Source organism: Tenrec ecaudatus, chromosome 1 (assembly GCF_050624435.1).
Source record: "Tenrec ecaudatus isolate mTenEca1 chromosome 1, mTenEca1.hap1, whole genome shotgun sequence".
Lineage (NCBI taxonomy): Eukaryota > Metazoa > Chordata > Mammalia > Afrosoricida > Tenrecidae > Tenrec > Tenrec ecaudatus.
Genome location: NC_134530.1, coordinates 302,509,794 through 302,537,051, shown reverse-complemented (window position 1 = coordinate 302,537,051; position 27,258 = coordinate 302,509,794). Strand labels below are relative to the sequence as shown.

The following is a 27,258-nucleotide window of genomic DNA, read 5'->3' as shown; positions in this document are numbered from 1 at the left end:
TAATGTAGAGAGCTTATATAACCCAAACTAAAAACCGCAAGTGCATTGCCATCGAATCAACTATGACTCATATCGACCTCCCTGTGGGTTTCTGAGACCATTCCTGTTTACAGGAGTAGAAAACCCAGTCTTTCTCCTGCGGAGCTGCTGGTGGTTTCGAACTGCTGACCACGCGAGTCACAGCCCAACATGTAACCACTGTACCATCGAGGCGCCTCATAGCTTATATATACACACACACAATGGCAATGGTTTTTAACGCAAACTCACCGCCAGTTTGAGTTATCTATAATGTATAACATATATATATATATCTCTTACTGCCATCGAATCAATTCTGACTCATTATATATAATGATATAGCTATTCAATGGTAAGATATATTTCCCCATTTGAAGGATGATAAAATACTCCTTATAATCGTCTTTTCGAAAGATTATAAATAATAAAATCCAAATCCAGAAAAAAAAATCATGTCTTCTCACGTCCCTGATGACAAAATTCGTATTCAAAGCAAGTAAGTGCTAAGTAATTGCTTCTGTCAATTCTCTTGGCCACAGAGGGAGCCCCTAGTGGAATGTATTTCAGAAGAAACTGCTTCAGAAGTTCAAAGCACCGCGGGTGCGCACTTAGATGTTGCTCCTGGAGTGACTGGGGCACAAAGCGTGGCTCCTGGCTCGCCCACAGCTCATGCTCCTGATGTGTCTGGGTCTTGTTTTCCAGGTTTCACTTCCACGGACCCTGCGGAACTACGCTTCCGGAAGCTCTTGCCCCTCACGAAGCGGAAGCACTTCCTTAATTGTCGGGGGAGGGGAGAACAGACCTTGCATCTATCTTCTGGGCCACAAATGGAGGCGAAACAATCTTGTGAATGGTGAAAATATCAGAAGATCTCAAAATACCCTGTGATCCCACCGCGGGAGCCCAGCCTGCGGACAAGTGATGGAGGCTGAGAAGCAACACGAGCAAAATGTGCAGGAGGCAGAGATGGGTAAAGTTAGTGCTTGTTTTATTTGCTGTGGACTCATAAGGGATACGCTGAAGTTGGGTTGGTTACTGGGGGTGGGGAGAATGTAATTAGACTGTCTTAAAAAAACCACTTCATCTGGATGATATAGTTGCCCTTTGGGGTGTTTGCTATTTGGGCAAAGAAAGTATAAATAGGAGGTACAGAGTGCTATTCTTCAATCTGACGTTTGCACAGGGTTTGGTGGAAAATTAAAAACCATTCGATGCAGTTTGTAATTTGTTTCCAGCCCATCAGCTGTTTTCGTCAACCACATCTTTCTCGTGCTGGCCTTGCCAGGCTGGCTCACCTCCAAGAACACTGACTCATTGCAAGGAAGGGAGAGACAAGAAAGAAGGTAGAAACTTAGAATGTGAACAAGATGTTTGGCATACGGAGCTCAAGGAGAAACAGCTCCCTCGGGCTTCTTTGTAGCCAGGGAGGGAAGGGGGACGGACGGGCTGGCTGGTTCTCAGCATCACCACCACAGAAGCCCGCAGTCGGTGCCAGGCTTTCCCACACACTGACTTCGGAGTGAATATCCCCATGGGCTCCCTGGTGTCATTGGATGAGGTGGGCACCAGCAACACATGCCCGCGCCACATCGCCTCAGTCCCCTGCAGAACTGCCTGTAGTGTCACACCCTTGCCGTTTGTACAAAGAAATGGTGCAAAATTTCATTTAAAACACTGTGCTGCTTGCAAGGCCTAACTTTCAATAAACCCCAGAAGCCCTTTGGGGAGAAGGAAGATGTTCATCAGCCCAGGTTTTAGGGGGACCAGCTAGGCTCCAGTCACTCTTTAAGTCATCCTGGATGAGTGAAGGGTTCTGCAGAGGGGACTGGTAGTATTGCCATCAAGTTTATATGATACGCATAATGCAGTCTTTGTGCCATTTATAGCTCCAAACAGTTCCAGATCCAGTATGCCTTTGGTAAAAGACCAAAGGTTGCTATGTGCTGGAAAGGATCCAGAGTAATGCAATATATAGATATATAATTTCTATCAAGCATTTTTAATTTGTCTTTGACTTTCTCAAAATTAACATACACATCTCTAGTGTTTGCAATGATGAAAGTCGACATACTGCTTCAAGAAACCTGGTTGTATTTCTGATTAGTAACTTTTATCTGACCAGCGGGGCCCACGGGTTTCAGAACTGGTTTTTTTGCACTTCTGTTTCCACTGGGCCTTCGGCACCAGCGCTCTTTATTGTTAAAATAAAAAGCTTTGGTTTGTTAGGTTTTGAAATTAGTTTCTGAGAAAAAGAGCACTAAACGTGTGAATTGGAATTATTTGATTGAACAAATGTTTACTGGCCATCTACCATCTTATCTCAAAAATTCAATCTCACCATGGAGTTGATGCCAACTCATGGTAGCTCAATAGGATAGAGTAGAGCTGCCACTGAGTGTCCAAGATGGCAACTCTCTCTACTCTAAAGCCCCATCTTTCTCCTCTGGAGCTGCTGGTGGTTTTGAACTGCTGACCTTGCAGTTAGGAGCCCAACTAATGTAACCTACTTAGTAAGATAGAGTTTGCCCTTAAGGAATTTGTGGAATGGTTGGATTAACTGTCTGGTGCACAACTGTGATGCGGTATAGAAAGTACAGTAATATAAATCCGAATGGCTTATAGGAGGGCAGAAGTGGGGCCAAGGGGTCTGAAGTTAAAGAGCTTGAGAAGGTTTAAGAATGTGTAAGAGTGTTTGAAGACCCATTAAGAACCTGCAGTGTCTTACTGATAATGACGACACCTGTTCTTTAATATTATGTAAATGTGACATTTTGAAATTGAAGCAATCCCTGCTAGGAACAAATTATTCATCACAACCATTTCATTACTAAGTGGGAGCGCAGCTTTCAGCAGGATTGAAAAGGCTCCGACGGCTGGCTAAGACGGAACTGCCTGCACTTGTAGCTACTGACTCACAGATTCATGTTGAAATGTAGTAAGGAAACCCGGGACGGCCTGTGGAAGAATCCCGTCTGGGGGATGAACAGCGGATACACATGCATGCGTAAGAAGGCTTGTCATAAAGCACTGTATCAACACAAAAGGCCACGGATGTTAAACTCGGTACTCCGGGAAAAATCACATATGTATGTATGTATGTATGTATGTATGTATGTATATACAGAAACAGTACTGCGGTTCTGGGCAATAATGTTTAAGTAAGTCATTTATTCCGCACTTGCGATGGGCCAGATTGCTGGAGGCCCGGGTGCAGACACGGTCCGGTTTGGCAGTACACGCAGGTCCCCCCGAGCCCAGAGGACGCCGACAGAGGGATGGCCAGGGAGCCCGGGGCGCGGTCGGTCGATCTGTCGGTCCCCGGCGACTTCCCCCAAGGGCGCGTGCTGTTTGCAGGGAGAAGGGAAGTGCATCGGGAAATACGGAATCGGATCCGCAGAGTCGATGCCGCCGCTACCCCAGGCGGCAACTCAGCAGCTGGCGCGCGCGGCGACCGTGTTTCGGGCGCCGCAGGCCGGGAGGAGCCCGCAGGTCGCGAGAGCACGCGGATCGATCACAGAAGTCACAGGAACGGCGCGCGCCCTCCCGGGGACGGCGAGCAGGTCGGCGGAGCCGCCCGGGAAGCTGCGCGGGCCACCGCACGGTCCCCAAGGATAGCCCCACCCCCAGCGCCGGAAGCCACGCCTCCCCCTCGGTGTGCGCACGCGCCTCCGCGTGGCCCAATGAGGTTTCCACGCCGACCCGCGGCGGCGTCGACTCCGGCGTCCGCCCGCCTGGAGAGCTGCTTCCGGGGCAGAGGGCAAAGGCTCCCGCGCTGCCTGGGCCATGGTGCAGCTCCGGCCGCGCGCGTCCCGCACCCCGGTGTCGGCGGAGGCGATGGTGGACGAGGGCCAGCCGGCCTCGGAGGAGGCGGCCGAGCATGGCCTGCTGCTGGGACAGCCGAGCAGCGGCGCGGCCGCCGAGCCCCTGGACGAGGACGAAGACGACGACTTGGACGACGAGGCCCCGGAGGAGCTGACGTTCGTCAGCGCCCAGGCGGAAGCGAGGGCCGAGGAGCGGCGAGTGCGGGAGACGGCGCGCAGGTGGGGAGCCCCGGGCCGCGCCCCCTCCCCGCCGGCCCCGCCCCTCCCCGCCGGCCCCGCCCCTTCCGCCCCCACTGACCTCTTCCCCTCCCCTAACGCCCCCTTCCTCAGGGACAAAACTCTCCTGAAGGAGAAGAGGAAACGGCGCGAGGAGCTGTTCATCGAACAGAAGGTCAGTGCGTGCTGGGAGCGGGGTCTCGGCCCCGGTGGGGTTCCCACGTGTGACGCCGCGTGGACCGGTGGTAATGGGGGGGCGGGCCCGAAGAGACCCGCGAACCTGCGCCTGTTCTTTGCCCACGGGCGCGGAGCGTTGTGGGTTTTCCACCTTTAGTGTCTCCCCAGGGAGCTTCATCTGAAGCTAGGTTATTGTGGGGATACAAACGGGGTTCTTTGCTTCGGTACTTGGTAGACTGGCCACCGAAACTTTGCCCGCGAGGACGGCTGACGGAACCATTGACCCGAGGCGGGGGGGCGGATACAGTGGGCCCCCGCAATCCCCGAGACCCCCAAGCCTGCCTTCCAGAAGCCGCGGGCATGGGACATTTTAGGAGATACTAGCGTTCGTTCATTCACTCGCCAGGATGTTGGGCTAAAATGTGTGTAGTTGTCCTGTATTACTTTCGCTGATTTTTAAATGTCTTCTTAGAAAAGAAAACTCCTTCCAGACGATGTTCTAGAGAAGTTAACCACAACTCCTCCAGCTGGGTAAGCACCAGGTCCTTCTTAGCTCACACACTCCATCTTTGGAACAGTGGAATCACACACGGGCTCAAACATATTTGGATCCTTGCAAGGGAAGAAATGCAGAGCCCGAGTTTGTGGATGTTGGGGAAGATTCCATTTTGGTTTTCATTCCACGGGCAACTCCAGCTTCCCAGTCCCTGATGTGGTGATGCCATGAATCCTGTTGATCCATGGGAGTGAACAAAAGTGTGTGACCTGTTGGCAACAGTGAAAGAGCTCTTTAAAGGAACTGCTCCAGAGTTGTTCAGTGTCTGTCTGTACAACAAACCCTAACTCTTTGGTAGCAAATTTCCCTTCATCTGTTAAAAGTATTACTACTTACTGCCCTTTGTACCCAGCTTCCTCCTCTGTGTAGCTTACAGACTTGCCTTCAGTCTCTAAACGGAATCCTGTGGTTTCTCAAGACAGAGGCAGGCCTACTAGCTTTCCCTTATTTAGAATACTGTGTTTGTAGTCAGTTGTCCAGACTCAGCTTCCCCTCCATGGCATCTTTTTTTTTTAATAACTACTTGCTAATTAGCTTCCAGATGACAAACAGTTGAACAGATGCTCTCATTATGGTACCTACTAGTTTACTGACTGCCAGTTGCTGGCAGAGAGGGAGGGGACATGACTTGATTTTCTAAAACTGTTAACAAGATTCTTGGTAAAAATGAAGATGGTAATGAAAGTAGGGGAGGGAGGTCAGTGTCATTTGTAAAGCTGGTTGAAATTATTCACCATACCGAGTAGTCTGTGCTGTCTGCCACACTAAACTGCTTTCTTGTTTCTTTTTAAAATCTTAGCTTAAAGAAATCACCAGGAACATTCAAGGAAGGTAGGAACTATTATTAGTAATTTTCCATGTAAGTGCCATGTGGGTCTGGACACGGTTACTCTCGTGTGTTCATTACCAGGCCTGACCCAGGTAAACGCAGGCCAGTTCTCCATCTTTCAACTGGAGAATCGAGTCCAAGTTGGAGCATCTGTAGGAGAAACTTAAAAGTGGATTCTAGATTTGCTTTTATACCATGCTGATTTAGAAAATGTCGATTAATTTTAGTCACCTTGCAAAAGAAAACAGAACGTGAGAAAGGAAGTGACTCCAGGAATTCCAAAGTACAAAAAGTCTCGTCTTTCGGGTAAGGCACCCTCAGTTGTTCCCGCCGGCCCCCTTGTCTGTTCCCTGAGCTGTGCACTGAGATCTCTGAGACTGTGAGTGAAGCAGCTTTAGCAGATAGCCGCCCCATTCATTCTGGTGTCTTGTACTGTCTGCCAGCCAGAGTAAAAGCTACGTGGCTCGGAGGCTCAAAGACCAAGATCTAAGAGACTCCCGGCAGCAAGCAGCCAAAGCCTTCATACAAAATTCCTTGTACGGCCCAGGAAGTCAGAGAACTACTGGTAAGTTCCCTGTGGAATGTTGTTGGCTCACTGTTTACTGTAAACTAACGATGACCCTTTCCACCTCGTTTGGATGCCCCTTCCAAAATCACGCTCTTTCCTAGTCAACAAGTTCCTGTCTCTGGCCAACAAGAGATTGCCTGTGAAAAAAGCCGCTGCCCAGTTCCTGACCACTGGCTGGGGTAAGGTCCTACTTTGTTCTCTTCGCTCTGGTGGTTGGTCTTAAATATGCATCTTTTATGAAACTCGTCAAAGGCTCAGATCATTAGGAAGGGTTAGGTTTTCCTTGTTAAAGTTGCTTTGGAAAAGCAGGTGGTTGGCATAGATGCAGAATGGAATGCTGGGGACCCAAGGTTTTAGCATTGACATTAAGAAGTCTAGGGAATCAGAAGACATGTTGGAATTGTGTTTCCTGGGACTTAATTTTATGGAGCTGACGTTCTTACTGTACACAACTGTTTTAGGAGCCCAGAAAAAACAAAATGCCCAGAGGTTCAAAAGGCGCTGGATGTTCAGAAAGAAGGCGGCATCTGGGAAAGATCGGAGCTAACAATCAGTGCTTTTTGGTGTCTACAATTTAACTTTTGAGGTTTGGTTTGTTGTTTTTAAAACCTAATAAACCATAATTCATTTTAAGACGTTATAGGGAAGTTATCCACATTTCATCTTTTTGGAGAACAGTCATGACTTGAAGCCTTTGAGGGGCCCCCAAGAAAAGGCTGCTCAAAAGGAATTTTTTTTTCCCTTCTTAACCATCCAGAGGAATACAAGCAGTACACACCAGGCCCAGCACTCAGCTGCATTGCTGCCTTACCCCCCTTCCCCCGATGAAAAAGAGGACAAGAGGGCTGTCTGTGAAGTCTTCCAACTGAAAGAGGGCTGTCTGTGAAGTCTTCCAACTGAGCCGAAGCCCTCAGATGCTGTGGCCTCTGAGAAGTTTCTCAGAATAGTGCTCTGTACGGTCACTGGGGCGCTCTCTCCCATCAGTCAACTTGGATTCACAGTGGCCCTCTAGGACAGTGCCCTCATCCGGGCGGGATGTTCCAACTGCTGGTCTTGTGGTTAGCAGTCTACATGTAACCCTCTACGCCACCAGAGGGTCCTTTGTCAATGAAGCTTTGCGGACGCTAAGAATGAAGACCGAGGTTCAAGCCAACATCTCTATCACCCGAGCCAAAGGATGCAGTTAGCAAGTTGAATGGCTTCATTTGAGTTTTGGTCAGTTTACATGACTGGTAATAAACAAGGAAGTGATGTCCTTATCGTTGTTTCTCTTGTGGTGGGTGAAGTCGGTCTTGGGACGTAGAGCCCAGATGACAGCGCGCCACCGACTTTAGTGAGCCTTTGCGTTTCTCGTTAGTGTGCGAGACCTCCCCACACATAAACTCAACTGACACTAGCATCTGTAGAAGTAAATTTTTAATGGCTGGTTAATTATATCACTACATTTTTATTGCAATATAGTACTCATTTAAGCACTTAAAAATGGAAGGTGTACAAAGATTAAATTAAGACACGGTAAATTGACTAAATATTTGGTTTTTATATAAATAAAAGTCATAACCACACTGTTGACATGTAATACTGTTATAATACAACAGTTAAACTTGTGAGTCTACAACAGAAACTGTCTGTAGTTAAACAGGAAACAAAGTTGAGAAAGACCATGTTAAAACAAAACTACCGGGACTAACAGGTCGGGATTGTAAGTAGCAACAAACGTATTCACTCAGCTCCTGAGTATTTCAAGTTTTACAGTACACATTAAAAATGATTTCTTCCATCAACACTATAAATTCAAACTGTCGGATGTTTATGCATTTTGCAAGTTACACTGATTGAATGCTTATATGGGAGTGGGGGGTCGGAACATCTCCCAATTTGAAGTTTACATCACCCACATGCTAACACAAACACAACTTGTTCCGTTTCCTTACCCCGTCTCCCCTCCCCCAAAGAAGGCAGGACTTTTTGGTTTCTTTTAGGTAATTGTTTTAAAGGATTTGTGATGATCAATTTCAACGTCTGAAATTCAGTAATATTAAACTCTTAGATAACTAAGAGGTTAAAGATGGAAAATAATTTCTCCTAACACTAAGTTAGAAAATCATTTGCATCATGCTGTAAACTAGGAAGCAATGTAAAGCGACAAAAACCTGTCCCCAGTACATAATTAAAAATCTAAATTTCAAATCAGCAGAGCTGGTCTACTTCCATGTTGACTATACGCCACAATATACGTGTGAGCTCTTGTAACTGCATAGCTAATGTAGGTAGTCTTCCACTGTGGCAAAGGCACAGGCTCCGATGCCGGATCGTGCCATCAGTCCTAGGCATTGTGTGGCCTGGCCCATTGCGAGGGCGAGTGGAGGTTGCTTTGGCAGATTGTGGGTTTCTGAGGAGAAAAGGTGGAGAAATGAACATTAGCAAGGCATTCTGAAACACTCCACACTCCTCCAACAAAACTTACTGACACGACCGTGCTGGCAGTGAGTGACAAGAACTTTCACAAGTGGCCCGAGGCGTGCTCCAGCTTTCTGATTCCTGGGACAGGGCAAAACCACTGAGAATTCTGGAGGAATGAACTCTTTCAAACATTCCCAAAAAACAGCTGATAAACTTGAGGCCTTTGGAGCTTTACATAGCATACACGTTTCCTTTGAATAGTAAGCCCTGTACAAGTTAGCCAAAATTTGGTCTCAAAGATAAAGTGGCCACACTTAAACTGCTAATTTCTTGTATGAAGATAACATGTGAGCTTTTATGGAGTGGTTATCAATCAGCCTGCTGCTGGCGAGACTCCATGGCTTATTTCCACTCCGGCTCCAGAAGTGACTATCCGCGGGGGCTCCTAAAGGCCCTAAGACAATGAAGAATCTCCATGAACTTGCTGAAGCCCCCTTGTAGGGTGGGAGGAAGAAAGATACCAGATGGAATTAAAGGGAGGAAGTTCTGAGAAAATGTGGAAATGGAAATATGAAATGGTATGGCAAGATACATGCTGAATTTTATCTATTTCATAAGCAGGTCTGGCTTTAAAGTAATTCCGCCTAACTTGAATCAACAATTTTAATTTTGACCAAAAGTTATGTGGAAGATTCCTAAGGACATAACCTTGTTCAACCCCAAACCAAAGCAAGCCCATTCTGACTACAGAACAGGGTAGACTGCGTTTCTGAGATTGTAACTCCACCTTCCTTCCCCAGTGGCCAACCGCTTGGCCAGTAGGTCTTCAAAGGCAACCGGAGGGTCTATAATTCATTGCCACTTTATTTTGGCAAGGCAGACAAATGGTTATAACCATTTGTGTGAAATGAGTTCCTTTGTGGCCTTTTCTCATTTCTTTGGAAACACAGACGCACCTCAAATTCTGAGGAATTACCTTTACTACTTTTCCACTGCCATGCACTTGCTGCTTTTGTCTAGGTGGATTGGCAGTTCCTGGGAGGCTGTAAACAGGCTGGTTTGATACTGGACTGCAGCTTGCTCTGCAATTGGGATGCACCTGGCAGCAATTGCTCAACAGACTATGCTAGTGCGGCGAGCTGTAGCCCAGCCCATTATGCAAATAAGTGCATCCTACTGAGAGAGGATTGGTCAGCTCACGGCCCTGGTTGGGCATGTCATGTCTTGAAATCGACAAGGAGCTTGTCTACTTACGAAACCAACCCCACGGAAGTAAGGAGACCTTCCTGAAAGAGCTGTAAAATAAGCCAGGCTTAGCACTGAAGCTAGCAGCAACAGAGAGCAGGGTCAAGGGGGCCAAGAAGAGCCTGAGAGCTGTCCTACATGGAAAAAGAGACTGTCTGCATGCTTCCTGATCCTGATTCCCAAGTTGTAGTCTGTTGGTCCGGACATGGAGTTACACATGCCCTATTCCCTAATAGCGCTCAGCCTGGTCCTAGCCCTTGGTGTGGCACTGGATTACCAAATCCAGAAAGCCCAGAGTGCAGTGGTATGAAAGGTAGAGAGAGTGGAGGGGTGTCTGGCCCCCACTAAAGGGTCTGCCTGCTTATTCTCCCCGAGGTCAGGCTCCGATGGTGCTGCTGTTGCTGTGACTACTCACTATTTTACACTACCTAGAGGACAACCCTACGTGAGTGCACACAGGCCAAGCTACTGAATAAGCCCAAAGTTACATACAAACAAATTAACGGTCATAACGGGATCTAGTTAACAGCCCAGCATGTAAGAATACACACATGCTTTGCATAACGGTCCTAAGCAATTTAAGAAATTCTCTTGAACCTAAGGACAAAAACACTGCAAAGCTTTGACACCCTTGGAATGAGACCCTCACCAATCCCTAGTTTCAGAAGGGGACACCAGAAAGCTTCCTTCACGCCCCTCCCTTCCTAGGCCTGGTCTGTATTACAAGTCTCTGCCAAATGACTCTCCAGTCTACTGGTAGCACTCCCCTAATTCTCCTGAATTCGTCCGAAACCCTCCAAGTTCAGGAGACTCCAAAGGCACAGTAGAACCCCCCAATCTCGCGGGAACTTGCATTTTGCCTGGGAAATGGATTCTAGTGAGATGAAAAGTCACTCCTATCTAAGTTATCCGTGAAAACCCCAATTGCCTAGAAATTAAACAGTCATAGAGTTACATAAAGACATGGAAACGAACCAACAGGGCAGGGAAGTCAAGTTTCTCTCTGCCCAGGCCTCAATTCTAGCCTCACCGAGAGTTAAACCTTCCTTTCTGGCTGCCTCAGGTCATGTCCCCCCAGTCAGCTGGTACCACACAGGCTTCATTAATGCACCAAATCACCGGACATGAGATTTTCACTATTGTGGGTGAAAAGTAACAGAGTGTAAGGAGGTGGTGTATTTAAAAAGTTACCCTCTTCTCACCCATGTTTACAGTTCAAAGAACACAGCTAAATTTATTTCAATGCAAACCTAGTTGGACCTCAACAGTTCTCAGGTCAACTGAAGTCCTGTGGTTAGTCAGTTTGGGAGCTGTGGTTATGGGGTGGGGCTCAAGCCATATCTTAGGCAAATACGGCCGGGACAAGGAGAGGAAGGTCCTGAGGAAAGTGGGCTGAATGACACTTCAGATGCACAAGCTCTATCACTCCCCGTTTCCCTTCACTGTACTGCCTCCTGACGTCTTCCTGCTAAGTGTACTCCCTCTAGCCCCACCCAACCACCACCGGAACCATGGTTTCACCAATGCCCTCCTGCGCCTCTACGGCGGCCCGACAAGAACTCGGGTTCCCATGAATCCTCCACAAAAAACTCTTCTATGCTGCCCAAATCCATACTCCCTGCTCCCCTGGCCTCTCACAATCACAGGTTACCCCTTGGACGCAGCCTCTGTACAACTTTATTCTGGTCCCTCTATTGGCTCTTCCAAATCCCCCCCCATTTTCTGCAGTGTTCACACACAGACAAGAAACAAGCCCCAGGCTTTCATTTTCCGCGCTCATCCCACCTGCCCCTCACCCACCTTCCTCTCCCAAACCCGAGTCAGAGAGGATCTGGCCAGAGGGAGCAGTGGTCAGGCCACCTCCTGGTTCCCAGCGCAGAACCAAGGGCTTATAATGCCTTTTACTACAGTGGGGAGGCAAGGGAAAGTGGTGCCCTTGGTCGGGTAATATTTAGGCCCAAGAGCCAGGAAAAGTCCCGCGTCCTCAGCGAGAGGCAGGAGACTTCCACAGCTATCAAAAATGCCAAAACACTGATGTGTATGGGGGCTCACAGACATCTCTTTTCCACGTTCCCTAAGCCAAACCTGAGTCATTTGTTTTTATTCCACGTGAATCCACTTAATATGGAACGGAAATGAAGGAGGGGCAGTTCATGTAAATTTCCTATTGTATGATTTTACCAAAACTTAAACGTGAGCCCAACAGCCCTTTCAGAAACAGCCCCCGGGCCGTGTGGAAGCAAGGCTGTTGGGGTGACTTACCCAATATTGCACTGTTGAGAGCGGAGCACACAGGTTCCCTCTGAATCGGATCAAGCTGGTTGCCGACAGGGCTGTTCCACGGGTCCGAGTAAGCTAGTAAACTGAAGGCGTCCTGTTGGAAATACAGGTGGTTTTCAGTTCAAACCGCTCAGACGACGATGCTCACAGGGTTCCAAAGACGGGGGCTCCAGTGCTCACTCCAAGGCACTAGCCTCCTATCATCTCTGACAACTCGTTCTTCCCAGAACTGTCCCCATCTCTTTGTCTCCTTTCCATGCGAAGCAGCTGACTATGGCACGTCAGATACTGGCTTCCAGTCCAAGGGCTGCCACTCCGTACCTGTGTGGCCTTTGGCAAGTAGTCACCTCTCAAAATGCCAATGCCCTGGTTTGTTCGGTGGGGACTGAGTGGTCCTGCTTCACCGTGAAGTGCAAGGCCTGAAATGAGGCTAGCGCTATGCCAGTTCCTTCTGATCTTGCCGTCAACCATGTCTTACTGACCTGCCAAAGGTCAAGATCTCCATGCAGGATAGAACAGTGGTACTGAGCTATCTCTGGAGTGTTCCCTGGTGCATTTAGCAAAGGGCAGGCGACAAGGCACACGGAGTGCAGGGGTGACAGAATGCGCAGGGGAATTCTGTTAGCGTGCCCGTGCCTCGTAGGCAAAGCTACGCGGCTCCCGCTCTGTCTCAGAGCTGACGACTTGAGTCATGTCCGACTTCCCAATGACCTGGCAAGTTCTCTGACGTGGAATATGACTGACTCCTCACATCATGTACAAGATGAAGAGGCTGTTGTGTGAACAGGACAAGGGAATGTTGCGTGGTTTCTAATCAGCAAAGGTGTGCATCTGGGCTGTATCCTCTCACCGTGCTTGCTCAGGCTGTACGCTGAGCAAATCATCAGAAGCTGCCTTATCTAAAGGAGCACATGGCATCAGGACTGCACAGCTCCACCTTCAAGTGCAGACGACACAGCCTTGCTTGTTGGAAGGGAGGAGGGAGGGCTTGAAGCACTTACTGATGAAGAGGTCAAGGATTTCAGCCTACAATATGCAACCTGCAATTACACCTTAAAATAAAGAAAACCCAAACCCTCACAGCTGGACCAAAAATATCACGACAGAGAAAAGACTGAGGTTGCCAAGGGTTCATCTTGCGTGGACACACAATCAGTGTTCATGGAGGAGGCAGCCCTCAAGGGGCCACAAGGCAGTGCAGTGGGTGAATCTGCTGCATAAGAGAGTGTACACACACACACACACACACACACACACACACACAAAAGTTTATGCAAAGTCAACACCCATTTTTTAAGAAAACCAACTACAATCTCATAGATAGGGCAATGAAGAAGAAGAGGAAAGTGGTTATCTGAAGCTGTTCAACTAAGGCAAGCAATTTTTTTTTTCTGGTCTCATCTCCCTTAAACGCTGGCTTCTGTTTCAGCAGGCGGTCATGTGACCCTTCTTTACCCCATGTCGATCACGGCAAGTTTGAGGAAAGAGAGCAGCATTGGTCAGATTACCAAGAAATTCTCTAGCAGTGGCATTTCCTTGGAAGAAGAGGAGCAGCAGCCAAGGAAAGACAGGAATGCACATGTGAACTGACTTCAGAATGGAATTGGGGCGATCTCTAGGAGAGGAGCTATTTTCTGGGCTTCATGCAAATTCAAATAGAAGACAGAAAACGCTGATGTAGTGCGTAATCTATGATTGCCAAAAGGGCACATGAGGAGCTGTGAGGTTGAAATGATTTCCGCAACAGCGCCTCAGTGACGCCTGCCTTCTCGATCCCCCGGCTGTGCAGTGTGGACTGCGAGCGGCCGTCTCACAGCGCCCGGCAGGCTGGGAGCTGGCGCCCATTTAAACAAGAGCTTGCCAGGGTCGTGCATCATTTTCACAGGGCACAGGTGTAAAGAGGTTGCAGGCCAGCACCTAGCAATAGAGTACTTTCCTAGGTGGATAACTTCGATACCCTAAAAGAATGTGAAAACCGAGCCTAAACATCATGTGTCTTCTTAACACCAGAAAAAGGTTTGCAGAGTTGTGTGGTCATGAAAAGTTCAAATACGGGAAAATGAGTGACGCTTTTCAAACAATTTCAACTTTAACTCAATAAACACTCACTGAATACTGATCTGCTCCACAGGACGGGGCCTTTGTAGCTCAATGGTTAAGTGATCAGCTGCTAGCCGAGAGGACGGCAGTTTGAATCCACCCTGCAGTGGTCCCATGGGAGAAAGGACCCGGTGCGCTGCTCCTACAAAATGCAGCCCAGGAAACCCGACGGGGCAGCTCTAGGCTGATGCTCTTTACGGGATCATCTTGTCGGAATTGCCCTAAGGTTCGAGACAGCAACATGCTCCGCACAGCAGGGGCCTTGCCGACCTACCTGCAGGCCAGCACTCAGGTCAGAGCATGTGGGTGGCAGGATTCTGTTGCCCTTTCCTGCCACACCCCAGGATCAGTCTCGAGGCCACTACATGCAGCGCCGCTTGGCTGTTTTCTCTCCTTTCAACAAAACAATCTGGAGAAAGTGTTTCAGCAAATCATCCTGGAGCTCAATCTAATGCCTGGGTAAGAAACCGACAGCTCGGTATTTCGTGTTTCCTAGGCTGGTGAGCAGGGAAACTACAGTGTGAAAGGAGCCGCTGTCCTCCATAGCTCACTGCAACGTCACGTTAGTAGGAAATCTATCTTCGCCGGATGCACCAAAATTCGGACAAACCGACTCAACTGTTTAAAGTTTCTCCACCTTAGAATTACGGATATCAATACAGAAGAGACGTGAAGACATATGGAACTATTGGGTCTGTGAGCGATGGCCAGCCCTGCCCAGATGAAAGCCATGTACATACATGCCTTCAACCTGCTGCAGCCCTCGGCAGCGTTTCACAGCACCACACAGATGTCTAACGTGTACCGCTGTATGGGGACGCTTGTTTTCCTGTCCTTTGCTAACCTTACAGCAGAAACAATAGAGCTGAGGATTTGCGAACTTGACAAAGGCTAGTGAATGGGGGCCCGAGCCCTCCTGTGTGTGTCTGTGACCCGAAGGGTCACGTGCTCCCTCCACGGCAGCTCGCGGCCGCATCACTAGCCTTCTCACCTGGGCCCTTGGCCGGGCCACCTGGTGCGCGTTCGAGTACAGTGTCCCTGCTCTGTAAACTCTTCTCGCTTCTGCGACACGCTGATTATTTTGTAAGGGAAAACAAATTTACCTTCAACATCTTTTTATTTGCTGTGTTCTTGCCACACTCTCGCCGTAGCTGCTCACTCATGGCTTGCAGCTCTCTTCCGAAGTGGATCATTCTTTCTATGGCCGCCTGGCTTCCTCCACACAACTGGCGCCTCAACTGGCTTGAATCGACTTCTGTGAGCACAACGAACACGGGCGTCACTGCCGTGCGGCGGCACAATGAAGAATGCAACATGGATGGCTGGAGGCATATTGGGTACATTTCATTTGGTAACTACTCCCGAATTTTGCACCTACATTTTTTAATCAATCTGCAGCTTTCGAATGAAAAATGTCTTCTTTTGTCTCAAGAGTCTAGGGACCCAGGACTAGCACAGAGATGAGAACCAAGTGAGAGCGCCCCGGTGTCCCCAGGAGGCACTGACGGCAGGGGCCGCATCATTCTCCACGGCTACATTAAGAAGCATTTAGGGGGGGGCGGACGTGTTAGTGACTAATTTTTCAGCTGCCTTAACTGATGTAGAACAGAGATGGAATAAGAATAAAATAATTCTGCAAAGCTGCCAATGGCTACAGGACTCACATGATACTAATTAAAAGGTCTAATTATACAAGCTTTTTTTTTTGGTCTTGACAGACAATATTCACTGATCAACAATGTAACCAGAGAAATCACAAATCTTAGTATGTGCTGTTAGCTTTTCACAGATCAACTTAACTAATTGTCTCTTCACAGTGAGCCACAAGGTAGTTGTCATATCCATTTTACAGATGAGGAAACTGAGGCACAGAGCAATTAAGGAACTTGCCAGTCATGTGGCTACTAAGCAGCAGAGCCTGACTTCAAACCTAGGTGTTCTGCTGCTAGAACACGTGGGCTTCAACAATTCTTTCAGAGTGAAGCTAGATGCACTTTCAAACCAAATGTGTGGTCTAAAAAGTGAGTCACGCGTTGGACACATATCCCTGAACAAGGTGGTGATATAACAATGAGAGAATCCTCTTACAGCAGTCGTTTCTTCTACTCTAAAAAGCTGTGTGTATCTTAACCACAATTAAGAAATAGTGCTGTCATGACATTAGGACCAATACGCCTTCAGCAGTTTAGCCTGTCGTGATTAGTTTGACTTTAACTTCAGGCTATAAAACTTACAATATAATCTGTCAGTAAAATAAAAGTGCACATGCTATTAGAACTGAGTCACATCAACATCTGTGTGCTACACAATACAATGTGTTCTGCAGAGCCACGCGTGTTCCCAGTAATTGACCTTTCCCATGAGAGGACTTCCTGTTAGATTAGAATCTGAGAAACCACTTCTGTGCATTTGAACTTACTGGCTACACTGAAAGGTGAGTTCAATCTTTTCAAATGTCCGCGCTTTAAAAGTCCTAGAAACTCAGCACGATTAAGTCAGGACAGCGGCACGGCGGTTGAGCCTGAGAAGACGGGTGGGCAAAGACAGGTAATGCCTGGCACCTGGTTGCAGGAGGCCCAGAGCACTAGCTCCCTACTCTCTCTGCCCACGGTCTCAACGCCACGTCGAAAGGAAACGAAACATATGAATGTCAATCCCACGGCATAAACGCCCTTAGATTTGGCTTCCATTCACCATCTGTGACTCATTACAGGTAAAATCATGACCCTGTCGCCATCGCTTTTACTAGAAACGTAAGAAATGTCACTGCAGACCCATTTCAGTGTCGCAATCTTCCATTTCGTGGTCATGCTTTGAGCTGCCGTTTAGGAAACCATTGGACGATGCTTCTCCAACCCCATTGGAGTAGTGATCTGTTTCCATGTCTACATCATTACTGAAAATGATAAAAAACAAACCTATTTTTAGAAATATACTTGCAATGTAGTTTAAAATAAACCATTACCCAACTGCATAACCTACTTATAAAATGACTTCAGAAGGCATTAGCAATCTGCAAAAGGATATTTCATTAGGTCTCAAACATATTGAAATCAAGCAGGTAGATGCCTTCTGGCAAATTTGTACCCTTTGAGATGAGGGAGGAAAAAAGTTCACGTAGGTTTGTACACCTTTACACCCATCGAAGTGCTGTACCATCAGATGAACACGTCGTTCTGTCCCCGCGTCACCGAGGCTTGTCCTCACTGTCAACCCACTTCTACACCAGTCTCTCCTTAACAGTCAGAGCACTTTGATCTCCATCATCTGTATTTCCCCCCAAGGTAAACGATGATTTGAAAGCCAAGACTCCAACTACTTAGTCTCATCTTCTTACACACCACTGTAATACCGACACCATTTCCCCCTCACAGCCCCCTTTATTAGCTACAGCAGCCACACGGGTTTTGCTGCATCGTAATTTCAAAACTGCTGTTGGGGTACTTAGAACACTGGAGATTCTCATTCACCCCGCATTTACGGATGCACATCTATGTGACGGGATCTATGTAGCCACAGATAACTTGTCATCGCATATCCACCACATCTAGCCACACTCTAGAAAAAAAAAAGGCAAAACACCACCAAACAGAACACTCTACCTATCAAAACAATGCTGAACAGATTCTTAAGATCAGAGAATTTAACCACCTTAAAAAAACATGAAACCTTCCGACGACCCAATGCCAGATTTACGCGCCTCTGAGCATGTGCCAGGTAAGGTGAACACTACCTACCTCGCTCCAGCAGCTGAGGCCCATCTAAGGAAGCCGCTCCCTTAAAGAGCCAGCGCACTGACCAGAGCGGAGCCCAGGAGCAACACAGTGTCTGATGCAGATCATTTGGTGAGGCTGAATGGAGTCGTACAGACTGGGCGGAGCTGGGATGGAGGTGAAGGAGGATGGCGAGAAGAGCAGTTCAGGCGGGGAGGCGTCACGGAAAAACACTCCGCTCCGAGATCCCAGGAACTACAAGTCTCAGCCCTACAACTCAGATGGAACCAGGTGCTGGCCCTTTTACAAAAATCATTTACTCTGATCTTCAGTCCCCCATCTGTAAAATGGTTTATCCAGGGTTCAGATACCCTTTATCTGCTTCATAATCTCGCTGTGAGGAAAGCCATTATGAAATACAAACTTTCCTGTGTAAAGGATTATATAACTTCACCTCAAAGCTTAGAGCTCCCCCACCCTTCCTCACTGGGTGCAGAAAGGAGGGAGTTGCCTAATCGACCCCGCCGCTTCCTTCAACCAGCCCCCTGTAGGCAACTCCCCTCCCCACCGTGGGCATGGGAGGCGAGAAACCGGCAGAGCAGTGGCAGTTCAACCTGCCAGCACAGGCAGGCCTCGGTCAACAAGGAAGTCCCCAGGACCAGGAGGTCCCATACACAACGTTCATTACGATATTCTCATCTTCCAATGAGTCATCCTTTCAAAGTTTCCTGACCTCCTCAGCAAAAGACATCTTTTCTTTTTATTATTAATCATTTTACTGGGGGGGCTCCTACTACTCATCACAATCCATCCATCCATCCATTGTGTCAAGCACATTTGTACATATGTTGCCATCATCATTTTCAAAACATTTGCTTTCTACTTGAGCCCTTGGTAACAGACTCATTTTTTTCCTTCCCTCTCCCACCCTCCCTCCCGCATAAACCCTTGATAATTTATAAATTGTTACTCATTCATTTCTTATACTGACTGATGTCTCCCTTCACTCACTTTTCTGTTGTCCATCCACAGGGATGTGGTTATATGTAGATCACTGTGATCGGACCCCCTTTCTCCTCTCCACCTTCCCCTTCCCCTACTGGTTTCACTACTCTCAATATTGGTCCCGAGGGGTCTATTGGTCCTGGATTTCCTGTGTTTCCAGCTCTGATCTGTACCTATGTACATGCTCTGGTTTAGCTATATTTGTAAGGTAGAGTTGGGGTCATGATGGGGGTGGGGGGGGGAGCATGAAAGAACTAGAGGAAAGTTGTATGCTTCAACGGTGCTACACTGCACCCTGACTGGCTTGTCTCTTCCTTGTGACCCTTCTGTAAGGGGAGGTCCAATTGAAAAGACATCTTTTCTATGAGTCGCATACCAAATCTGTGGACTCCATTAACTCTTGCTCTTATGAAACCATTTGAGAAGTTTTTGTCATTTATGCTAACCTGAAAATGGACTATATTCAAACACATATTTTTAAATTGCTTTCACCAAAGTTGAGAGAAAGACAGGGTGTTCTACTCCCACAAAGTGAGTCTCAGACACTCAGCTGGCAGTTCTATACAGTCGTGTGGGTTGGCAACGACTCAGATAGCATGGGGTTGAATTTTCACCAGAATCAGGTTCCCGTCAAGATTCTATGTTAAGTCTTCTCTCTGCCTTTTCATCTTTCAGTAAGCTCCACTCCTTCCATTCGAAAGCTGTGTAGTGACTAGAACATTCCCACAAAATCCAGAGTTTTACCAATTAGTTTTATTCAGGAAAAAAGTACCAAGTTGATAAGTCTGTCCATGATCTTTTTGACTACTACCAAAGTTATTTCACTAGAACCAAACTGAGACTCTGATGCAAAACCTGTGGGCTCATTCATAAAAATTTGTTTGTGTACATGATACACCCACTCCTTGACTATCAACTGTCTTGTTACCCAACGTCTCACATTTCAGATGGCCGTAAAAAAGCGAAGTCTCCTAACCGGAGGTTTGCACAGTGATACTGCACCCTTGGCAGTAAGGCACACCATGCACGCGGTGAGAGTAAAGGGGCTGGGCCCCCAGTCTCAGTGGTTTGGCCGTTGTGTCATGTTGGGACTTGGCAGTTCCGCAATACAGTTGTCTGAGAGTTAGATAACCAACGAGGGGCTGCTCTCCATTGTGTGACCTGGTACAGTCAAGCCGCCAAGTCGCAAAACACCCATTTCTACAGAATGATCTGGTTGATCAGTGAGAAATGGATATTCTCAACTCAGTCACACGCCAGGAGTGCATCGATAGTAAGACCCGGGTATGGCAAAGATTGCAGTACACTGAGCTAGCTGCTACTACTCTTAAAGCGGTATGAAGCCAGATACCATGTCTTAGTCACCACTGTATCTCAAATGCCTAACAGAATGTTGGCACCCAACAGGTCCTCAAAGTATGTTTACTTAGTGACTTACCCATCTGTTATAGGCAAGCTACTTAAAGGTTTCCAAAAGAAAATTCTTACTTAAGAGTTCATTGAAACTCAGAAGACATTCTCTGTGTTTACACTAAGATATCCTATAGAGAGAAAAAAGGACAGGTGTGCAAGTTATTTTATGAGGATTCCATCGGACGCTGCCTGTACCATGGGACTTCCCTAGGAACGCCTACCCCGTGGCATTCTGTAGTCAGTCGCCTGTGTCTGGTGGGAGACAGGCAGAGGGCCCTGGATCTGTGCCTGCAGTGGGGGCGACGGTGGCCTGGGGCACCACAGGTTAGCCGTGGACTGCTAACAGCAAAGGTGGCCAAGGAAAGCCTCCAGCTGCTCTGAGGGAAACATCACTTTCTGCTCAAACCCTAAGTTGTCCTCGTCGTTGTGGGGTCACTCGGAGTCGGAATTGACTCAGTGGCAGGGGTAGTGGGAAGAGGGTCTACAGAGGCAAGGGAGGAAGCAACGTCTGGGTGCGTGCATACTGACAGGCAGAAAGGCTTTGGGAAGTTCTTGGCACTTCATCCACATGTCACACAATTCAATAATGTGGTCACACCAAGCAGATTGGTACGATCAGGAATTTATTTCTTGCCCTGTTACTCTGTGAGGACTTGGGAGTTCCCACTATCATTCAGTTTCCCCCAGAACGGTTCACAGTAATGACAGTGGTGTACATGATGCAAACACTAGAGAAATTCCTTACCTGGTGAAGTTGTTGGCTTGAGACCGTGACATATTTATGCTGTTCAGCTCTGGTACATTCAGACTGGATGGCTGGTGTTTGCTGTGGCAATATGACTGGTGTGCTTTACTTGATATGACACCATTACTACAACCTTCAAAACCTTGTGGGGAAAGGGGGAAGGGAGATTACCACATGAAAACAAGCACTTATTGATCTGACTGGCAATGTCCATTTTAAAAATTCTAGGCTTGGATATTATATCGGAGCATCAATGTGACTACTTTGAAAGAGTATTGTTTGGGAACAGATGACTTATTTAGGAGCTGTAATTACCATCTTCTCTAGCCTCTGCTGGAGGATTAGCTATGGGTCTCAGTCAATCCCCCGTGATGGCAATATCATCATCACTACATTCTTCAGTTGATTATACTGAGGCTCAAAGAATTTAAGAAATCTGTCCATGATCACACACCTACCAATGATGTATCTAATTAAAGCTAACGTGATTGCTCTTTATAGAAGAAATGCAAGCTATCCTCAAGCAACAAGAGACACAGGTGTAGCCTGCAAACCATGAGGCCGAGAAGGGGAAGGGGGTGTAAATGAAACAAGGCTGGCATTGCCACAGTGCAAGATGGAGACGACCTCTGTCATGTGAAAGGTCCCTGCATTTTACTCAGGCTTACAGAAGGTTATTAAAGGGCAGTCAGCGGAAGCTTATGCTCCGATTCGAGTTTTTGTTTTGTAAATCTGCATCAAGTGTTTGAAAGGGTCAGGAGAATGGAGAGGTGGATGGTCTAGTCGTCCAGGTGAGGAGCGGTGGTGGTCTTGGACTACACAGTGAGGAGAGAACTGAACCAAGGAGGAGTCGAGCTTATGTGCAGCCAGGCGATAGACTGTGGATGTGTTCGTGTGAAGCTACAAGGCGACAATTACCCCCAGGTTGGGTGGCTTTTGGGGGAACGGCTGGATGGGAATCGCCACTAAGCTGGGGAAGCATCGGGAAATCTCACTTTATAGAAAGAGAAGGGGTTGTTTTGAGCGAGCCAAGCCACAGTGGATGTATAATAGTGAAGAGGGAGGGGGTGGCTAAGGAAACAGTCCTCTGGGAGCCCAGGAGGGTGGAGTGAGCTAAGAGACAGCAAAGCAGATTTCCAGCAGCGTGACTGCAAAGCCCTAGGAAACTTCGTTGACGTGCACGCACACGTGTGTGTGTGTGTGTGTGTGTGAGAGAGAGAGAGAGAGAGAGAGAGAGAGAGAGAGAGAGAGAGAGAGAGAGAGAGAGAGAGAGAGAGAGAGAGAGAGACTGGTGAGAAAGTGATAGGTAACGAGAAAGGAGGCAAGTGGGCAAACAGCCTGCCCTGTTAGATTTGATCGATGTCATAAACTATCGCCGCCAAGCCACTTTACCTGCTCTGTGAGACACAAGTACCCCTCCTTCATTATCAATGTGAGTCCATTTCTAGCGACGTCTCATTTTGACCGTGTGCTTTCATTGAGCATCCTCAACTATTCTGTTCCCAGAAATCGCTGTTCTTTAAGACACTTCTTGTAACTGGTAAGATTCTAGATGTTTCTGTTTATCTTGGTTTAAAACTGTGAACAAGGGTGAAAATGTGAACGTGGTGCTGAAAGATGAAATCTCACCAGAAAAATGTGCAGTGCTTCCTTTGCCTGATGCTAAACTGTGAATATTCACCCCGTGGTTAGGGCTCATACTTGGACTATTAAAAGGTCGAGGGCTAACCGGATAACTGTCTTGAGATTTGGGGCTTCGGCCTCCCAAACACCGCACTTCACTGTCGGTACCATTCACCATTTCTATAAACTGACGCACTCTGGAAGAGAGAGAAACATTCTTGTAGACAAATCTTTCAAATGGCTTCTTCATTTATTGAGTCACTAACAGGTTTCAGGAACAAGTGTGTGCTTATCAATAAGTCTACAAATAGTGAGCTAAGCAAAAGTAAACATGGCTCCGTATATCGCTATTGATCTGAATAAACTTAAAAGTTTCCCAGAGAAAACCGGGAGAATACGATGCAAAAGAGACTTAGCTCCTTAATCCAAAGATTCACTAGAGAAAATAAAGCGTTTATAGTAAGAACATTAAAACGGGCTTAAATGTTTAGAGCTAAAAAGAACTCAGAGAGAACGTTGATACTTAGTAGGTGAAATGGTGTCCGGGAACACGATGCACTTGGTGTGTGAATGAGGAAGATCGCAGGCTTCCCCTGGAGTCCACAACAACATGACTGACCAACACAGGACAACGACGCCATCTGCTCATCGTGCTCCACAAAGGTGTTTCAGAACCTGTTACGCAATTACCTGCGCTACATTACAAAACCAAACGCAGGTATTTTGAAGCACGGCAAAATAGACATGACAGTACTAATAGGAAATTTATGTTGGCTCTACATACCTCCAAAGATATATAATAAATTAGCATACGTTACATTAAACAGACTCACTTTAAGGTGAAAAGGAGATTAGGATTTCTTTCAAGTAAACTTGGGTATAACTGCTGTGTTGTTTCAATGGCTTCTCCCATTCTTCCTGCTAAAACCAATTTCTGAATTCCTGTTCAGAAACACAAAGCAAAAAATAGTAACTTTCTATTTTTCCGTGACACTTTAGTGCGCTCTCTGCGGACGTGTCCAAAGCCGAGGCGGTGCCCACGCAACAGTCCACACACGCCGTGCTGTGTGGTCCGAGCTGCGCTCCTTCACGGCGACCGCTCGCTTCCCACCGCCGCCCACCCATCTTTCCTGCCCGAGCTTCGTCCTTGTGCAGTGGCTACACTTTTGGTCTCCTGTGGTCTCCTGGATGCTGCTGTTTCTGTGCGCTGTTTGACCTGTGGGAAGGGGCTCAGTTCCAGGTTGGAAAGGGGGCTGTGGAGCATAATCTCAGCAGGTCCCACCAGGTTGTACCAGAGGAGTAAGTCTGGCCATTTCTGTGGCTTTGCACTCTGTCCTATACTTTCCTCCTAGACTGTCTAGGATCTTGCATTGTGCTTTTTCTTTACTGCTTCCCATTTCTGTCTGCTCGGATCTTTCTTTCTTCTGGTGACTGGTCCTTCTTGCTGCCCTAGAGCTATTTCTTACTTTTAGGGTTGGGGGCTGGTTTGGTTCTGCCTTCCTTGGTGATGTGTGTTTATTGTATCGATTGGCCTCTGGGCGTGGTTTCTGTCTAGGTCTGAAGCCTGTGCTTTCGTTCCCACTTCATTCTGGGAGTTTCTGGGTTGAATCGACCTTTTCTTGATTGACTACTACTATTTATATGAAAGACCCACCATGAGGGATCAACAGCAGTTAATTCTCGGACCACCGACCGCGGAAGTGTCATCATGCTCACCAGGCCCTGTAGCTGTGCCCACAGTTAGCACGAAAGCAAACCGCGAGTCTCAGCCATCAAGACGAGACGACCTCACAGGTCAGAAAGCAATTACAAGTCAGAGATTTACATTTCATTCACATGTTATCTCTGCTACTTACTCACAACTATTTTAATACTTAAAAAATTTAACAAGTCTGAAGGAGCCAAACTGGTCCCCTGAAAACAAGCGTCAGCCACGCGCCACATGGTGCTTACTTTGTCTATTCTTAATGGACGCTAGTTCTTCGAGGACGGTCTGGTCTGTGGATCTGGCAAAGGCCTCGGCTGTGGCGCAGTACCCATGGTGCACCAGGTAGGATGAGACCATCCTTCAGAGAAAAAGAAGCGCATCTTTCAGTCAGACAGATACACGCTGCACAGACACGTACAGCGCACGTGCATGCTGGATGAGCAAAACCCTCCCACTGCTTAACAGCAAGGCTTCGGAAGCCTCGCCTTTAAAGTGACTCCGCAATCCCACTTTGTTCCATTCCAACGAGATTTCATATGCTGTTGAGAGGACTCTTCCTGAAACAAGTGTTTCTAGAGAGCCGGGAGGATTAAATGGCCCTTCCCGTGATTTCTGGCTCCCTAGTGGTTTCCTACCATGAGATTCGGTCTCACTAGCCACTGCTGCCATTTCAACTTACCATGAGTTATGCCAGGAAAATGCTCTCTTTGTGGAATAACTTTAAAGTAGATTATCTGTATTTGTTTTTTAAAAATCATTTTATTGGGGGCTCAAACACGTCTTATCACAATCCACACATACATCCATTGTGTTAGTTATTTTATTTCATTGTCCAACTTTTTTTTAACACCAGTCAAATGAAAGGGGACCGAAGGTGAGAACAGAAGGAACATGGGGATGAACCAGAGAGAAAAGCCTTCCAGGGAGTGAGGACACGGACCAGATGAGGAGATGGCCTGCTCGCCCAAGCCATTAGTCAAACAGGATGACACAGGCCAAGACAGCTACGTAGCACCTCTACCTCCACCGTACACATTTTTAAGCCAACAAATAGTCAAAACAAAACTATAACTCTGGAAATATCTAGAAAAGAATTCCAATATATCAAAGGACCCCATGCCCAACTCACTTGGCACTTCGAAGGATCCAAGGCACCTACTGTTAAGACAACGGGAGGTAGTGTGGTAGGGAAGGGGTGTGTGTGTGCGTGTGTTGGGGGGCGATAGTGGCAGGGTTTTTAAGTGTGGTAGGTAGGGAGGGTGTGTGTGTGTTGGGGGGCAATAGTGGCAGGGTTTTTAAGTGTGGGAGGGAGAGAGGGTGTGTGTGTGTGTGTATGTGTGTTGGGGGGTGATAGTGGCAGGGTTTTTAAGTGTGGGAGGGAGGGAGGGTGTGTGTGTGTGTGTGTGTGTTGGGGGCAATAGTGGCAGGGTTTTTAAGTGTGGGAGGGAGGAAGGAAGGAGGGAGGGTGTGTGTGTGTGTGTGTGTGTTGGGGGGTGATAGTGGCAGGGTTTTTAAGTGTGGGAGGGAGGGTGTGTGTGTGTGTGTGTGTGTGTTGGGGGCAATAGTGGCAGGGTTTTTAAGTGTGGTAGGGAGGGAGGGAGGGAGGGTGTGTGTGTGTGTTGGGGGGGTGATAGTGGCAGGGTTTTTAAGATATAACATTTTCATTGATTTCATTCCACTATTCAAATGAAGTTAAGGGAGAAGGGAACTGTGTGTTTTACTTCCAATGGGTCATGATGAGCACTGATGGTGAGTGTGGGAGGGGATTTTCCCTGGACTCAATGGTATTGAGACACTCATGTCTCCTGTGCTACGCCTGCATTGCCACTGTGCTCAGTGCCAACCACGCGAGACTATGAAAGGGATCTACCCCAGGAAAACAGCCCGCCCCAGGCCTACTTCATGGTGTCTATGAGATCCGAGTCCAGGTGGTCTGTGTGCGCAACTGTGAACACAGAGCAGCGCCCAGCGCTGGACAATGGTCGCTCCAGGAGAGAGGCACGCACTCAGGCTCCCTGTGCCCTTCGACCCTTCCGCCCCCAAAAGGACACACACAATGTCATTGCTACTGCATTTCTAAATGAATTCCAGAGGAACTGTGTTCAACTACTGGTATCTGAAAGCCTTCTGCTGTTATCTTGGGTCACATTACTACAGCAAAGGAGACTTAGAAAACTTAGTAACATGTAGTTTGTTTCTATTCTCTTTCAAATCGCTAAGAGTTCCCACCTAGTACTAATGGCATTGCCTTTCAGCAAAGGTCAGCTGCTGTATAAGTTACAGTCCCGCTGCTCTCCTAATGAAATTCCACTTTAGAAGAAAAACAACTTAAAAAAATCTGTAATAAAATAGGAGATAATTTTCTAAAACAGGGATTTTAATGTAGTTCTTATTTCATAGTACTTTTATTTCACCCATATTTTCTGCCCTACTGCTGACTCCACCATATTATCACTGAATCATAAATATTTATACTGCATTTAGGAATTCTACTTCCATACTCACTGCTTCTTGAGCTTCATACATTTTACCTTGTCTTAAAAGTCTAATTATAAGTAAGTGGAGCTCAAATTAATGAGTAAGACTTTTAAAAAGAATCCCTTAAGGGAGAGGCTTGAAGTCAGATTTTCTTCTTTAGAGTGAAGGCGATTATAAAGTCCCTGAGCCTACATGCGAAATATCCTGTGTTTAGCAAAAGGGGAGAGAGCATTCCACTAACTGAAAGTCCCGGGTTCCCACCCACAATCACACACTCTCCCAGCGGCCTCAAGCTCGGGGAGGACAGCCTGCCCGGCAGTGTTATGGAAGGCCCGCCCGGTGACACGCTTCCGAGCG

General features: G+C 47.4%; 3 protein-coding genes across 7 annotated transcripts in view; 2 read left to right on the top strand and 1 right to left on the bottom strand.

The window, feature by feature from the left end:
* SIRT5 (sirtuin 5) overlaps nt 1–3,431 on the top strand; it is a 35,786-nt gene extending 32,355 nt beyond the window's left edge. For 3 of the 5 annotated variants that reach the window (XM_075532460.1, XM_075532459.1, XM_075532461.1), the window contains exon 9: nt 724–3,430. In XM_075532460.1, coding sequence (XP_075388575.1) covers nt 724–799 — 76 coding nt within the window. In that variant the 3' untranslated portion in view covers nt 800–3,430. Of the gene's footprint in view, nt 1–723 lie in introns of all 5 variants that reach the window. The other 2 variants (XM_075532462.1, XM_075532463.1) reach the window with 1 other exon arrangement.
* Nucleotides 3,432–3,755: 324 nt separating this feature from the next.
* On the top strand, nt 3,756–7,443 carry NOL7 (nucleolar protein 7). The gene is made up of 9 exons (XM_075532464.1): nt 3,756–4,061; nt 4,173–4,233; nt 4,708–4,766; nt 5,591–5,622; nt 5,848–5,926; nt 6,064–6,185; nt 6,290–6,367; nt 6,650–6,774; nt 6,946–7,443. The coding sequence occupies exons 1-8, from the start codon at nt 3,805–3,807 to the stop codon at nt 6,733–6,735; spliced, it is 774 nt and encodes a 257-aa protein (XP_075388579.1). The 5' UTR covers nt 3,756–3,804; the 3' UTR covers nt 6,736–6,774; nt 6,946–7,443.
* A 154-nt stretch (nt 7,444–7,597) lies between these two features.
* The window catches only part of RANBP9 (RAN binding protein 9), an 83,918-nt gene continuing 64,257 nt past the window's right edge, over nt 7,598–27,258 (bottom strand). Inside the window, exons 7-14 of the mRNA XM_075532458.1 lie at nt 24,669–24,781; nt 23,549–23,657; nt 22,722–22,912; nt 21,093–21,234; nt 16,991–17,112; nt 15,320–15,471; nt 12,099–12,210; nt 7,598–8,580 (exon numbers count right to left, since the gene is read on the bottom strand). Of these exons, the coding sequence (XP_075388573.1) occupies nt 8,450–8,580; nt 12,099–12,210; nt 15,320–15,471; nt 16,991–17,112; nt 21,093–21,234; nt 22,722–22,912; nt 23,549–23,657; nt 24,669–24,781 (1,072 nt within the window). The 3' untranslated portion in view covers nt 7,598–8,449. The remainder of the gene's footprint in view (nt 8,581–12,098; nt 12,211–15,319; nt 15,472–16,990; nt 17,113–21,092; nt 21,235–22,721; nt 22,913–23,548; nt 23,658–24,668; nt 24,782–27,258) is intronic.

Bases quoted from the DNA above. Each gene is read 5' to 3' on its own strand.
- NOL7 (XM_075532464.1), top strand. From the start codon at position 3,805: ATGGTGCAGCTCCGGCCGCGCGCGTCCCGCACCCCGGTGTCGGCGGAG. The intron at 5,623-5,847 runs GTAGGAACTATT...GATTAATTTTAG, and splicing joins ACCAGGAACATTCAAGGAAG to TCACCTTGCAAAAGAAAACA. The intron at 5,927-6,063 runs GTAAGGCACCCT...ACTGTCTGCCAG, and splicing joins CAAAAAGTCTCGTCTTTCGG to CCAGAGTAAAAGCTACGTGG.